This window comes from Antedon bifida, chromosome 1, assembly GCF_963402885.1.
Source record: "Antedon bifida chromosome 1, ecAntBifi1.1, whole genome shotgun sequence".
In the NCBI taxonomy this organism is placed as follows: Eukaryota; Metazoa; Echinodermata; class Crinoidea; order Comatulida; family Antedonidae; genus Antedon; species Antedon bifida.
The window spans coordinates 3,936,675-3,953,744 of NC_136226.1; the positions used below are offsets into that span (position 1 = coordinate 3,936,675).

Below are 17,070 nucleotides of genomic sequence, written 5' to 3' on the forward strand. Positions count from 1 at the left end.
AAACTAATAAATAAAAAAGAAAACAAATTGTATAGTAATAAAAATATAAAATGAACTAGTAATTGTTTAACAAAATACAAAACTAAATACTAAATAAAACAAATGCAGCATCAGTATAAGATCTGCCAAAATTCTTCTTCAACATGTCCAAACAACTGGACTAGTTTCATTGGAAGAATAAAAAACAAATGACATTTTAGAGAAAATATAAGAAATGGAATGGAGATGGACAGGAAACACACACAGTTAAACTGGACAGTGAAGGTAATGAATGAGTCTATGACATCAAGAAATATTGTATAGTTGTGGATAAGAAAAGGTGGATAAGATGGAAAAATCCTGGAGAAGGGATTTATACAACAGTGGGTAAAAAAGCCTCACGATCATCATAACGAAGAGGATAACAAGAAAATAAGAACAAGAAGACCTTGTGGTGCCAACAGATAGTTGTCATATTTCAAGTAGACATATTTAAATAATATATATGAAGTATCACACACTATTAATTAAATAAATAATTTTGGCTGACTAAGCCCATTGTGAGTGGATTAAATAGACTACTTTAAAATTATATTATACAAAAATAACTGTATGTAAGTAAAAAATTCAAAATTTAAGAATTATTAATATCCTATTCAAGATATTATATGTTTTAAATTGATCAACAATTTTAAACAATTTATTTATTTATTACTGGCATTATAAAAATAAAAACGAGTGAGAGAAAAGGTGATAGGAACTGATAGCTGAGACTTGCTCTATGGTTCTCGTATAAACAGTAAACCCACCATGCGTTTGCCCTAAAAAGACCAACTGTAATACATTATTTGAAATTAGTAGGGAGTTGGGTAGCCGAGTGGTTATAGTAAACTTGGAAGATATGGTATCTATTTCACCTTAAGCACTCCAAATGAAACAACGTTAAAGAAATGTCTGATTTTATTACGGTACGCAACAGGATAATTTCCGACAAGTACAATGTCAAACTATCTGTTTCACAGACAATAACTCATGTCCTACACGCAAAGCATACACAATTAGTAATTGTATCATTATTATATTGATTTTTAAAAAAGGAATGTTAAGAATTGAATTGTTAATGTAGAAAAGTATAAAAGTTCAGAACAAATCATATAAAATAGAGCTTAAAAAATAATAATACTGAATATAAACTAAAATCAGCTGAAAATCAGATTGCAATTTAACTTTAAAAAAAAAAAAAAATCGAAAATTGTAAATTTATCTCCATTATCAAAAACACTATATTGCTTAAATTAAATATTAAAAAATAGTATCAATGTACAGCTTGAGGTTGTGAAGATCTTCAATTATAAAAGATTGGCTCACATTGTTGAGAATGATGATTTGTATGTACTGTACAGCATGTATTTAAGTTTCCACAACTGCACAAGAGTTGAGCACACCATATACTTGAATACTGCTCTAAACACAAATTAAGATTAGGCAGCAATTTTAAGAAGTCTTCTCACAACAAAACTGGTGGTAACTGAGAAAGAACAAACCAAAAATGAGAAATGCTGAAACAGTACAGCCTGAGGTTGATCTTAAGAAATGAAGGCTGATTTTGAACCCAGCTTAAGTAAAATACCGCTACGAAGTCTCCGCCAGACTAACTTTCACTTGGCATTGAAGATAACTAAGCGCTGACCAGAATTGAGTGACAGTGAACCCATGCTGGTTGATCTCAAGGAACGGCGGCATGTAGTCTTGCAAGAACGCAAGGTGGTAGTAGAGCTTGGCCACAAGTCGTGGATCACCATGAAGCAGGAATAGTATTAAAGCTGTCAGAAGATCTTCACCACTTAACATATGAGTTTTACCACCTACTGAGAACAAAGCAAACAAAAGAAAAGTCTTAAGTATAAATCTCTATTTAAATATCAATTGCAGGAGAACACCTATTAAGGGGACACCTTTAGGAACCACCAAAGTGTCCTTTTGATAGGGGTGGTCACTGAAATAGGAGTGGCCCCTGGAATAGGCATCCAGTTCATAGAATTGAAACCATATATAAAAATTCTTTCTGGTTATTAAATTTCAATGACAAGTGAGGTCACATTTCACTCTTTTTAGACAATTTTATAAATTCCAATGATAATTTAAGTGACATTTTTGGATAAGTCTTAGATGTCAAAGACGAACTTAATTCTTTTTGGAAAATTCTCAAATTTAATGACAATTCAATCACATTTTTTTTGGAAAATTAAATGTCATTGACACTTCAATTCACATTGCTTTCTTGTTGACAATTCTTAATTAATTTCAATGAAACCTCAAGTCACATTTCTTTCTTTGTGGACAAATCTTAAATGTCAATGACAATTCAAGTCACATTTTATTGGAAATTCTTAAATTTCAATGATAATTCAATTCACATTATTTCTTTCTTTTTGGACAATTCTTAAAAATGTCAATAACAATTAAAGTCACATTTCTATTTTTAAATTGTCTTTTCTTGCACAATCTTGCAATATGCTGCAGAAACATTACTTACAAGAGATCTGCTTAGATTTTCGTTCAGCAACCGTATTCACTTCCTTTATACACCTATACAACCATTGGAGCTTGGAGACAGGTACTCTGTCCTCAACAGCAAGGCTTAAATACTGAAAAGCGGTTCCATAACATTCAAGGAATTCTGTCAGATCAATACCATCTCTCTGTCGCGGCATCGATTGTGGAATCTCTCTTAATAATATACCGGACAAAGAAATTGGTCCATTAGGTTGATGATCGTTATAAAAAGTTGAATGTTTTAGTTTCAATGGTTTGTGTGAATTTTGGTTACAGAGTTCATTGTTTAAACGTTCACAAAAAACACCAGAATCGTCTGTTATACCATCATCCGTAGTTACTGGCGTTATCACTATTCTTGAGAGAAGAGTGCTTCCACCGTTCATTTTATCTTTCTGACTCAATGAAGGGTATGTCCTTTCTGGAGACACTAGTCTCTCCTTACCGGTAGAGTTAATTTGGAGGCCAACGCCAACGGGTAGAGTTGCACTCGTTGTTGGAACATACATTCCATCGATAATAGCGCTACTACGATTTGCTCGAGATTTACGTTTTTCGGATTTTGGCTCAGAAAGTAAATTTGATTCAGGAGGCGATATCGATGACGTTCTACTGATAGTGCCTGTACTGGCTTGCGAATCCTCTCTACGCAGAGTTGACCTGGCAGACGGTGGGTCATCAGTCATGCTAATGCCAGACTCGCATCGTTGAGGCAACCTTGTCTTCTCTGGGTTGCGACCACGTCTTTTTTCAGGTGATTTGTCTTCTTTGTTTATTCGATAAAGTCCCATAATGTTCAGAATCCAAACATCAGTCATCTGCAATGAGTCTAGGCTTGCTTGGCTCAAAATGATCTGCAGTAGATTGGTTTTGCTGTTGTACGCTTTCTACATAAAACATAAAAAAGTAATTTTAAACTGTTCCATTTTATAACAGTCAGTTTTAATCACAATTTTGACCATGATTTCCCTAATAGACCTGGTTTTCTTTTTAAATTCTAATAAAAAAATCTATAAAACCATTCACACAGTCTATATGTACATGTCAAAACCTTAGGTCATTCAGAAATTTGTAAAAGAAATTATCAAAAGAATACTACTATCGTGTTTATACAGATTTTAATTACTAAATAATAAGTTGTAAGATATCTAATATACCAATATTGAATTTACAAATTCTTACTTCATATAGGTCCAAAATGGACCTGCTGGTGAGGTGAAAGAAACATCGTTCATAACTCGTCCAAAGTCTTGAACGATTTCTTGATTGGATGTCTAAATCTTCCATTAAACTTTCCACAACCTGAAAAGAAGCACAAAGCAGATTTATTCTCCAACTCATTCTAACAGTTCTTTCCCCTCAATAAGGATGAAAAAGAACAAACTTTTTTCTATTTAGGCACTTTACTTTTGGAATCTTTTACAGAAGAACTTTTATTAGTAAGGGGACACCTTCAAGACCCTAAAAAGTAAGTAATTAATAGGGGTTACCCTAAATATAGATGGCTGTAAACATATATTTGCCTTCATTAGGAAAGGGTTTCCCTTAACAAGGGGTGTCCCCTGAATAGAGGTTCTACTGTAATTTTAAATCCTTTTTGGTTAAAAAATTGATTTAGCCAGGTTAATTTGTTTACCATTTTCCTTTGATAATGATGTTTGAATTGGTGCATTATTACTGACTGCATATTTATTATTATCATTAATATTATTGATCATGTTCTACAACTAGTGAATAGAAAATGATCTAAATTTCAATCCCTGGAAACAGAAAAGAAAGCTGATTTCAAAGATCCATTTTTCAGAGATCTTTCCAACAGTTGTTCCAGAAGAGTTGCAATAAATAATATAATATATTTTATTTTTACTTTTGAAAGGCCAAGGCCAAAATATTATTTAATAAAGTAATTCCTTTATAATCTGTGGTTTCTTTATTTTTCCTAAATTAATAATGTAATATAAATATATAATATAAAAGAAAATGAAATTTATAGACTTATGCAGAAATAAAAACCAAGCACCTCGATATTATTTTATTATTTGTAAGAGAAAAGTACAGTAAATCAAAAATCTACATATCAGGAAATCTAGTAATATATATTTAATTTGATGCATTAATATTCTATATACTTATTTAATAGATATTAATTTTCATGGCTAATGATACCAAAAAAGTGAACCCACGAAAAGAGATAAGCATAGTTATTTATTAGTTTAAAAGATGTTTTAAAAATAGTTAAATAATTTTTAATAATAATATTTTATCTCACAATGTACATGGCATTGTGGGATAGTTATATAACTTTAAAATATTAATATTATTGCCACCAAAATGGAACAAGATATTTATGTATAACATTCATTTCAATCCATCATATGATTTAAAAGCCTTTGGGCACAAATTGTATGATAACTGTGCATTATAGTATAAAGTGCTACAGAGAGTATACTATAATATAGTGGACTTACAATATTTATTGTAATATTTCAGAACAAAATTAGATAATTAATTACTCACTTTATCATAACCTTTTTGCTTGTCATCAGTTAAATTTTCTAGTTGTTCATACATCGTGTTACCACTAATGATCTTAATTGAAAATTACAAACATGCGATTGAAACATGCAAACATAACAAAGGTGATGGGTTAGTATTGTAAACATAGCATGCTTTTAGATAAAGAAGGCAAAATGAATGTTTGGACAATTTTGCACACATTACATTGTTGTTAAGTAATACACAGGCGCAGGTATAAGCTCGCAACCTCGGGTATAAAACCTATCTGCTACATTTGATCAATTTAATAAGCACTTAGATCCTGCATTATATTCTGAATCCAGAATAAAACTAGACATAACTTCTGTAAGCCTAGCTCAGGTAGGCCTAGCCTAGAGTTGAATTTGTTTATAATAATATTTTCAAAAATATATATTGCTTGTTAGTATTTTGTATCAATATTATAAATAAGAAAGAATTATGAAATTCCTAAGTTGTAGTTTTTAAAAATTAGCAAACAAACATTCTTGCGTCTTCAGTTGGAGAATTATGAGCGTTTGTATCATATATGAACTTTGTTATTGGAACATTAGTATTTGACAATCTGTAAAGCTCTACACTATCAAATATTATGTGACAACAAATGTGATGTGCCCATATATTGACATGATGATGTCATACCACTACCATTGAGTATATCACTACCATATTTGGGCATATCACAGTTTTTTGATAGTGTAGATCAAGCTTTAAAATAGATTTTTACTTAATTTACCTTCTCAAAATGATGTCGAACATCTTTTTTAATCTTTTTTGTTATGCCTTTCAGATGTTCCTCGGGCATGCGGTCATGGATTTTGCTTAACATACGTTGTACGGCCGGTGGTGAATGCGAAGTAGGAGAGCTGGCACCGCCTGCGCTATCTGAGTTAACCTTTCAATAAAAACAAAAGTAATTAATTTATCGAGTCCGACACATGGTCAAAATGAACAATAGTTGTGGAGATAACAAATCAAAGTTGGCTTGTTTCAAAGGCAATTATTAATATTTATATAGATTTTAAATTGTTCATGTACTCAGGGGTAAAGAGATCAGAGTGTTAAATCTAAAGTAAAAGTATAGTCCATGCAAACAGTGCAATTAAAACTACCCTAGATTTTTTTCATCATCTTAACTTTAATATGTCATTCAATGTGTAAAAACAAAAAATAGTTTTAAAAAGCTGCAAAATAAAGCAGCCAGCCAGTATAGAGCAATTTACACATATGAGCGGTAAATGGTGAGTAGAAAAGAGAAAATATAGAATGTATGTTATTTATGATCATGTATTTACACACAAACGCAGAGCAGATGGGTGGTTGAGCGGAATCTGCTCAGGATAGATACAGAATCTAAATGGGACAAGCTATGCAGGTTACAGCTCGTCTGTGTAAATTGGCTTTTATGTGTTCATTGTTCCCAGATCACCTTCCTTGTATTTAAAAATTCTAACAATTTAATTTTTTTATGACACTTTCATTTTTATCTATTATTGTTCTAATGAATTTGAAAATTAATCAAACATATTGGAAAATAAAAATTAAAGATAGCTGACCTGGACAGGAATAGGTCGTGAAAGGTCAATAGACTGTCTGATCCACTCGTCACCACCGCTGCACGCCACACGGCATTCCTCGTTCACGGAATTACAAAATAAGAGATGAACATGGCTTAAGTTAAATGAATCATCTTCAAACAGCTAAAAAAAAGATAAAAATAAATATTGTATTAATAATACTGTAATTTAATCACAATCATCATGATCATGATAAAAAACTAAAATTCATATTTTATCATATTTTAATAAACAATTATTAAATCAGCAGAATCATTGTTGTCACCACAATTGCTGTTTAAAATATCAATTTATGATAATTGTAGTTGTCATTTATAGAATACAATTTGTTCATGACTTGCTCAAATTAATGTTAACCTACATCCAATAATGTGTTTTAATTAATTTAACATGTAGATTGGAAGTTTAAGGGCAGCAGGAAGGTTTTTCCAAACCCCCAAACATCTCTATACCCATCACCCTTCCCCCCAACACAGCACAATCTTCTATCGTACAGTACTGATATGACATTTATGTAACCTTCGTCTCATTTAAATTTGTTCTGCTTGTAAGGTCAAGATTATAAATATTATTAAATAAAATTGAGCAGTATTCAAAATATGTCTACAGCCATTGGCTCCACAGGGACATGTTATTTTTAATGACCTACAATCGCACTATACGCAAATTTAACATGTGACAGACCCAAAATGAGCATGTGACTGTATGTAAGCTGTCGTCAACCTTTGATGACGATAACATTGGCGATGAAAGGAAAAGTTATGACTTTGCAAGAATTAGAAGAAAGACGAGTTCACATTTGCAATGAATCAAGGGGCCTGTACGTATCAAATGCATTTATGCGTAAGTTTGTGTTAAAAAAAACATGTTTAAATATGTGGGTGGTGGACACAAAAAAATGTTAACATTAATTACCCAAATGCACTTAAAGGTCAACAACGTAATTGTGTATTGTAGCTAAAAGTTTCAGAGCAATCCAGTAATAAATGGTGCTCAAATTGATGGGTCGTTTTTTTTAAAAACGTTATTTTTAGAATGTGATTTAACCAGTTGTTTGAAATTTGTTCCGCTTCTTCTGCCAAGCAATCTATATTCTGTCGTGTAATTTTATTGTTTCAAAAGTTTGTTGAACTTACGGTAGTTACTTGTGTCTGCAATGTTTCCCATTCTTTTGGGTAACTTCCAGGTAATAGAACTATAAATAGAAGGGAAAAAAATCATACTATAAAACACAGTTCTCAAAAGATTTGTGCTCCAAAGTCTTTCAAAGTATTTGATGGAAGAGTTACATACATACCTATATTTTGTTTAGTTTCTATGTTATTATCATTATTATTTATTATTATTTATTCAGGCAAAAGATTTTACAAAATATAATACAAATCAACAAAGTAAACAAACATGATACAAGGAGAAAATATAAAACCATAGTCACACTGCCAGGAAAGCACAAAAGCAGTCTGAGGCATTGTCACCAATGAGAAAGATGCATCTTTGAAATTAATCATTACTGGGTTCAGAACATTTATTTTTTGAAAAGGAAAGAAGGAAAGGGAGGTGTGGGGGAAGGGAGTGGTTGAGGAAGGGATTATCACAATAAATTATTATTTTCATTTTTCCATTCAAGCCAAAAGATTTAAAAATGGACAATTTATATATAAGTTATTCTGGACATATCTGGAACAATTTTGCTGAGTAAGAAAATAAATTTGCGGATCTAAAGGAACATGTCCAGATTAAATTACTTACTATCAGTGGATCTGCCAACACCGCCAACGCTGTGTTCAAATCCAACGCTATCCTTTCCTTCCTTTAATTCTTTCAATGTATTCACAAGGGCTTCACGGATACTTGTTGCACAAACCTATGAAAAAATAAATACATTTAACAATAAAATATACAATACAGTAGAACCTCTATTAAGGGGACACATTCTGAATCAGGACCCAACCAGGTGCCTCTTTAACAGGGATTGGTCGTACTGTAAATGCTAAAATTTATATTTCCCCCAGCTCATTTCACAGGAAGTATCCACTTAAATGTGTTCACTCAATAGGGGTGTCCCACAGCAGATGTGCTACTGTAATTCATTCATTCAGCCATATGCCATATTCTATTTGAATTCAATTTTGTAGGAAATGTCAAATGTCAAAGTTCAAATGTCACCAGCAAATCTGGCAAAAAACTCACAGATGATGAAATATTGGTGAGGAACGATTTCAAAACCAGAAACGGATAGAATGGGATGAAAAATATAGTTCTCAAATTTTAAAGCTCCAAAATTTCAGTTTTGAAAAATATAATAAACAAACTAGAATTTAATTCGTCACTTTGACGAATTATAGGTGATCATTTTTATCATTTTACTGAAATTAATTTTTTTTTAAACATGCACGTACGTTAACATACGATCGGAAAATGTTGATGTATGCCATCCTATTATATGCTTATAGTGCTGAGTTGTGCCTATATGCCATATACAATATGTACAGTATATACTGTATATCTATATACAGTGTAGCATAGGTGAAATTACGGGACACACATGTTCTAATTTTTTGGCATGATGACGTTATCAAACTAAACTTTAAGATGACAATTTCGAAAGATAATTAATTGAGCAAAAAAATATAAGATTTGGAAAAAAAATTGGCACCTAGAAGCGCTGTGCGCGCTCTTTGAATTGTGTATAACTTTGACGAAAAATATGAAAAAACTACTTTTTCACTTCAACTGGCCATATGTTAACGTCACAACATCCGATAGGCTTAATTTTTATATGAATTAATATCTAAATTTTATCAGCTTTCATAATAAATTATAATCATCAAGGTAACCTTTAATTCTGAAGAGCTGTAAGATATTCAAATTTACTGCGAAGGTGAAATTACACGGCCTACGTTATTCAAGTTTTTACGCGTGATGACGTCATTAAAATGAAGATAGTGTCAACTCATGATAAAGATAATTAATTAAGCAAGCACATACTGAAAGTTGTGCGAAATTCGAGCACACATAACCAAGATGCGCTCTGTTGAATGTGATAATCGACACAAAAAGATAACAAATCCTAATTTTTAAATTCAAGTGGCCATTTGATGACGTCAAAACATTTTGTACGTAAAATGTGTACATGAATTCATATCTACAACTCAATGGCTTCCAGAATAAGTTAAAAAAATCGGGGGTCATCTTGCATTCTCAAGAATTATTTTCATTTTAAAAAAGACCTATTTTTCACCATTTTCAGAACTTTTGTAAAATTAATGTGCGCATTTTGTCATTTTTAACGTGCTCGTATAGCGTTATTATTTTAAGTCGGAACTGACTCAAATTTGGTGAATGTACTAAGGATGGTGAGTAGAATGAGATTTGTAAAAAAAATTCATATTTTTTATGCTTTTTAAGTATCGCGCGCGCAAAAACGCATTTTTGCGCAGTAATTTTTTGAAACACGCAAATGGCCTAATTCATGCTCTAAATTGATCAAAACTTAATTTTGAGCGTTTTAAATTTTTAACGCGCGATATCACGCGCATGAACCTACGTGCGCGTGCGTTTTTATTTGCTAATATTTTTACCCTTGATCTGAAGTTTACGTGTAGTGAATTTCATTAATATGTGATAATGAATTATGGAGATATGATTGATAATGTGATTTCGCAAAATGGCGTATAAATGTCGTCACGGATGAGTGATCACGCTGGAAAGCTTATTAGGATTAAGTTATATTATTTGAAAGATATTCTGAAATTTTTGTAATCATTGACATTAAACTTTTTGAGATAATTGTTACACAAAATAGTGTACAGAAACAATAAAAAGAAAAAAAAAAATAATAATAAAGATTTTATACAATAACAATAGGTGATCATTTTATTCTAAATGATCACCTAATAATAAGCGAAATAATATCTAATTAAAACAATGCTAGACTAAATGAGTTTATTTATTGGTTTATTAACTACAGATAAATGAGAAAACTGTGAAAGTATTATACAGTACTCATTTTCTTGGAGTAAATATCTAACTTCAATTTAAAATAATCTTTCACTTTCAAGAAATCATAATAATATAGAATATAAAGTGTTGTGAAATTGATTTAGTTTTCATAATAATTAGATTGTAATACTTTAACACGTTGAAGTTCTTCAAGTTGCTTTCGTAGTCGTTTCCAATCGTGCTGTGTTTTCAGATAAGCCTCTTCTGTGGGACTCAGCTGTTGAAATAAACAGAAACAAATTTAACAGATAAATTAATATGTGTGTGATCAACTCAGGTATAAGCTTAATTCATAATCAAGTTATTGATGAGTATAAGCCCACTCTTGAGTATAAGCCTAATCCTAAATAATATCCCACTATGAAATATAAGTCTACTATAAGTATAAGCCTGTATACACCCAAGTACTAGTTCAGTGCTTAAGTAGGCTTATAAGCCCACTCTCAAACATGAGCACACTCTCAAACATGAGCACACTCTCAAATATGAGCCCACTCTCAAATGTAAGTACACTTAATATAACACACAATATAAATACTGTACACTTTTAAATATTAAAGCCCATTCTTGACTATAAATAGGACTTCTCAAGTCACTCTGTATTAGTATTACTCTTATATATAAGCCCAATCTCTAGTATCTACTTTTGTTCCATTTTTATTATACAGTAATATAATGGAGCCTACAAACATATTACACAATTTGATAAAATATTATATAAAACCTAATTTCTTTCTGGGCCCAAATGGCCTTGTAAAAACAGAATATTTTAATTTATTAAACACGATGATATCGAACAAATGTGGAGAAATTCCAAATAGGTTAATGATACCAGATTACTGGAGACAGGAGCCAAATGGATACTTTAATGTAATTAAACTATATATCTAAAAGAACATTGCAGCTGGTAGAAATTATGTCACCAAAACTTGGGTTTATTAGTACATAATTGCTGGACAATGGATCATGTTCAGTTTGCATGTCAAATTATAGCATAGCAGTTAATTTAGTTTCAACAGTTAAAACAATGAGGCAAGTGTAGGGCTTTTCTCCTATAAACTCTGAAAGCAGTTTGGTTTTCACATGTGCATACATGGTATGTAAATGAATAAAAATAATACAGAGAACCCCTATTAAGCAGGTACCTTCGGGCAAAAACGTGTCCCTTTAAGAGGTGTCTCTAATTAGGAGTTGCCTATTATAGTGTATGAACATATATTGTGATCATTGGTGTGATGCTTGAATACACAAAAATGAGGAATTTAATAAGAAAATAATAGATCTCCCTCTGAAATATTATGTCATATTAATCAATAATTTACTTTGTCCCTGAAAATGATTTGAACCAGTGACCTAGTCACAATTAAATACAGTAGTCAGTGTTTATAACCTTGACCACAGAACCACATTGTTTTAGGCATATTTTTTAATAATGAATGATAAACTAAATTTTAATTCGTCACTTTGACGAATCATCCTGATCATTATAATTTAAGATAACTTTTCTGACATTTAATACAAAAAATAAATAAATTGGTAAAAGCAAATGAGAAGGGACTACAATTATAAGCTACCATAACAAAAAATAGAGCTGTCTTGTTTCGATTTCAAATCAAATCACTCATAATTCATAAAAACTACAATTACTTCAAACATAATCCCCTGGGCTTTATATATCCACTGCAATAAATCTACACACAAACCCAGGGACCGTTTAACCAACATGTGACCGCAGAATAAAAAACGGTTTTGGGCCTTGCGATATTGAGATTAAGCAAAAATTGTGGTTGTGAACTCAATGTCTCATGACATGGTGCGGACCTATTTTTGGAATTTAACCACGAGGTTCTGTCAAGGCTAATTAACGACAAGAGACACTAATTCCCAACTAGATAGCCTCACAAGTCACTCAACAATCATACCTATCATCTCAACCTTCAATTTTTTTTAATCTTGAAGTTATCGCTATTAAGAAGAATTTCTGACAAAAGATTATAATATTTTAATTACATATTTTAGAAACACCCTAAGTCAAGTTTGTTCAAGGTTAAAAGCACAACATTCAACATTTTATGCAAAAAAATACAAAATCATTTTAAAATTAAAATGTTCTATTATTATTTATATAAAAGTACATATAATGTAATATTTTATGTGAAATAAACCTGAAAAAAAAAAAAATTAATTAAATGCTTTTAGTTAATTTAAAGTTTATACTAGCAAGAAAGTTATCTCCAACAGTTTTATAATTTAATTAAAGATAGATATCGTATGCATCAGAATGATCAAATACAGTATAGAAATGGAGATTTATTGGGAATGCAAATGAGAATTATAAAATATGCAAACGAGAAGACCGAATGATAATGATAATTATGAAATATGCAAATGTACAGTGACTACTGTAGTAGAAAATGCGAATGATGAGGCATGCAAATGAAAAAGATCAGATATGCAAATAAGAATGGCCTACAATGAAAATTAGAATGACCTGGTATGCAAATGATAATGATCAAGTATGCAAATGAGACTGACCAGATGCAAAGAGAATGACCTGGTATGCAATATGATAATAATCAAGTGTGCAAATGAGAATGACCTGGTATGCAATATGATAATGATCAAGTGTGCAAATGAGAATGACCTACTATGGAAATAAGAATGATCATTCGAAAATGATAATAATCAGATATACAAATGAAAATAATCTGATAATGCAAATAAGAAAAATCAGGAATGCGATGATAATTTATATACAAATTAAGCTAAATAAATTACAAAGCAAAACAACAATAACTACTAAATTGATTTTACAGAATGCTAAATATATCCAATTTTGGTGATTAATTTTCACAAAGGAAATACGTAGAATGGTCATAACTTTATGGCAACTGATAATAATCTTTATTTTTTTCACCTCAATTTAGTTAAACTTAATTGGTATGACGCATAACTGTTATCTAACAGATTAGAGGTACAACTTTATTTCATGATACACACAGTAATTACAGTGCGTTTATTGTTTTCTATCAAAGTGATGGTCGAAAATGGTACAATCATTATTAATAATTGGATGCTCTAAATAAAACAATAATAATGTTTTATGATTATATAGGGATCATCAAACTTTAAATTCTATTACAGTTACTGCAGTAACTGTTGGTTTACTCTTGCTTAAATTTTTATTAGGATAATCATGCACACAATACAATACAATGACTCCTTGATAAACTTCTACACTAAATAAAACTAAAATCTTTACTTATACATTTTTGCATTAAAACATGTCATTTTTTTTTTATTGAACCATGTTTCATGAGGGTAGCCCATCCAGCAAAAATGAAACTATTGAAGTAGAAAATTACATACAGCACTGCACTATTATGATGACGAATATTATACATCTGTACGTAATATATTCGTCAATGGCGCGCATGTTATCAGATTAGTGACAATTTATAAAGAAGCACGTGAACGTTGAATAGATTAGCTGATCACTGGTGTGAGCCCGACTGCTGTACCATATCAGCAACACTACAACTTCACATGACCTAGACTAAGTAACAGGTGGATAGATACCTTGAACTACTCAATCTCACAAATAATAACATTAAAATTATATGACAAATTCATATTAGTAAAAGTATAGAATTGGAGTTGAAGACTGATAGCATCAAGAAATTGAGAAAGAACATATAGGCCTATAGTTTTGATAATAGTATTATCAATGGCAATTTGAAACTATGTAACAGTAATTTAATTTTGTGTATAGATATATTGTAACAATTAGTTTTATTGCGAGATAATGTCTTTCATTATCATTCCTTGTTAATTTTTCTTATCTGAATTAAAGTTAAAGTTTAAGTATCAAAGGTACAGTACAGTATGTACAGTTGATAAGGCCAACAGAGTTTGTCTCTCTTGTTTGCAGAACAAATTAGTAAAGTAATTCAATTCAATAAAATTTATTATCCCAAACCCCAAGGAAATTCATTTGGTTGTGGTAATAAAAATATTCATAAATACGGTGGCCCACAACTGTCACGCACAGTATATAAATCATATTCACACAATTAAAGAAGAATCACACAATTAAAGAAGGAATCACACAATTAAAGAAGAAATTGCACAATTAAAGAAGAAATCGCATATAAACAAAAGAAAGCATGAAAATATAAAACGAAATGCACAAATAAAGAAGAAACGCGCAATTAAAGAAGAGCTTCGCACAATTAAAGAAGTCCGCAACAAATTCGAAAGCTCCTCGCACAATTAAAGAAGTCCGCAACAAATTCGAAAGCTCCTCGCACAATTAAAGAAGTCCGCAACAAAATCAAAAGCTCCTCGCACAATTAAAGAAGTCCGCAACAAATTCGAAAGTACCTCGCACAATTAAAGAAGTCCGCAACAAATTCAATTCCTCACTACTGCAAACGCACAAATTCAATTCCTCACCGCAGCAGACGCACGTGTTCAACTGAGATGATGTTTTTTTGTCAAGCTTGTGGTAAACATAGGCCTATTCAGCACAAATTTTGTGCCAATTGTGGGACCAGTATTTTTGGTAAGTTTTATTAAGTAATATTTATTTGAGGGATATGTTCCAGTGGGTTGCCTTTTTACTAGGTGGTAGGTAGGCCCTAATGCCGGGGGAAGGTAGGTTTGCATGGCATGGATGGATCATGGCTCCATGCATGGATCTAAACGGGCTAGAAGATAAGCCTGTTGCTATAAAAGCCCAATACAGACCTACCATATACAGGTACGTCTCCCTCCAATTAAAGACCCCTCTAATCAGGGAGGTATAAGCTCCCTGCTCTAATTAAAAACTCCCTCCAATTAAAGATAGGGATACCGAGAGCTGACTCCATTTTCATTACCACGATTAAACAGCGCGCACGTTACTACGCGCGCAATGTCATTGACGCGGTGTTTTTTTTACTTTGGTAAACACTTTTTATTAGGTAATTATTTTGAAAATAAATTAATTATGAAAATATCCTTTTGAGTAAATATTTATTTACCTATTATTCTATAAGATCAAGTATTTTTTATTTCCATTTCATTCAACCAAAAATGTGAATATAAGTGGTTAAAAAAGATTATTAATATCGCCTAGCGCCTATAGCTTTTACTACGAAACCCTCGGAAGGCTCAATGACCTACCATTTTCAACCTTATTTTTTTAGTTCTCTAGAGATATCGAAGTCGCATATTAAGGGGACACTTTCCTTTCAAACGAGGGGATATAGGGCCTAATTAATATTTTAACACACGACCAACCCCTATTTATATTCCATTCTGGTTATATATATACATATACATGTACATATACATATTCATGTAATACAAAAAGGATCTCGGTGTCAAGTCTTTGACTTTCCAGTCCGACATTGTCCAATTAAATGTAAAATGTTATGACATTTTTCATTGGCCAGGCCTAATTGTTACCCCACTTCGTATCACCAACATTGTCAATTTTGGCCCTAATTAGTAATATATTAAAGATGTATAGTCCCTTGAAACAGTACAAATAAAGATCAATCAATTTCAATTTTGAATAGACCATAAATATAGTTATATGAAAGTTATACACTTTACGTCTAAAAATCGAGCGAAAAAACAAACAGTTTACATAAATACGGGTAAATTAGTGTGATTATATTTCGTCCTAATAATGCTACTCCGTAAACCGTTAAAACAGAGATTTTTTAAAAAATGTAAAAACAATGCATTACTATAGAGAATCGCTGTACAAAATAAACGCGTAGAGCCAGCCAGAGCCGTTAAATTGAATGGATTAAAGCTATTTTTTTTTGGTTTAAAATCATCAAAATAATGTTATTATTGTTTTAACAAAAACCTTTAAACAAATTGATTCAATCCATTCAAAGTCGCAACTCTTTATGGCTCTGGGTTTGTTGATGTACTACGCATGCGCATGTACGTGTGAACAGATTGTATAATTAGGGCGTTATAACGCCCTAATTACGGCGTTATAATGCCCTAATACGGCGTTATAACGCCGTATTTTTATAAAATAATTTTTTTCTTTGGCGGAAATCAGCCACCGTACGGATCACTGGCCACGTTCGCCGACAATGAAGAAATACGTTTCCGTGATCGCTTGATGAATGTTGACCAACCATAGGCCTATAAATGGATTTAAAAGGATGGAATTCTAAAATAGGCATTACTTCCTCAGCCACATATGATCATTATGTGGCCCTTCATCATCCCACTGCTAAAACAGACCGGGACCAACTTGCCCAAGTTATTTTCTCGACGGTATAACATTTCCCTGGCTGCAGTCGAGGCCTCATCCTCCTAGCCTAAGCCTAGGGTCGGATACCCGCCCTAACTTATTTCAACCTTCTTTCTATTTGTATTGTATAGGCCAAGGCATATGGAATTCAATTTA

General features: G+C 31.7%; 1 protein-coding gene across 4 annotated transcripts in view; it reads right to left on the reverse strand.

Moving 5' to 3' along the window:
* Positions 1-533: 533 nt before the first annotated feature.
* The window catches only part of LOC144838305 (uncharacterized), a 42,097-nt gene continuing 25,560 nt past the window's right edge, over positions 534-17,070 (reverse strand). For 2 of the 4 annotated variants that reach the window (XM_078693663.1, XM_078693644.1), the window contains 9 exons: positions 10,780-10,866; positions 8,397-8,511; positions 7,784-7,842; positions 6,627-6,770; positions 5,807-5,965; positions 5,053-5,124; positions 3,718-3,837; positions 2,516-3,422; positions 534-1,847 (listed from right to left, as the gene is read on the reverse strand). In XM_078693663.1, coding sequence (XP_078549789.1) covers positions 1,612-1,847; positions 2,516-3,422; positions 3,718-3,837; positions 5,053-5,124; positions 5,807-5,965; positions 6,627-6,770; positions 7,784-7,842; positions 8,397-8,511; positions 10,780-10,866 — 1,899 coding nt within the window. In that variant the 3' untranslated portion in view covers positions 534-1,611. The remainder of the gene's footprint in view (positions 1,848-2,515; positions 3,423-3,717; positions 3,838-5,052; positions 5,125-5,806; positions 5,966-6,626; positions 6,771-7,783; positions 7,843-8,396; positions 8,512-10,779; positions 10,867-17,070) is intronic. The other 2 variants (XM_078693649.1, XM_078693655.1) reach the window with 2 other exon arrangements.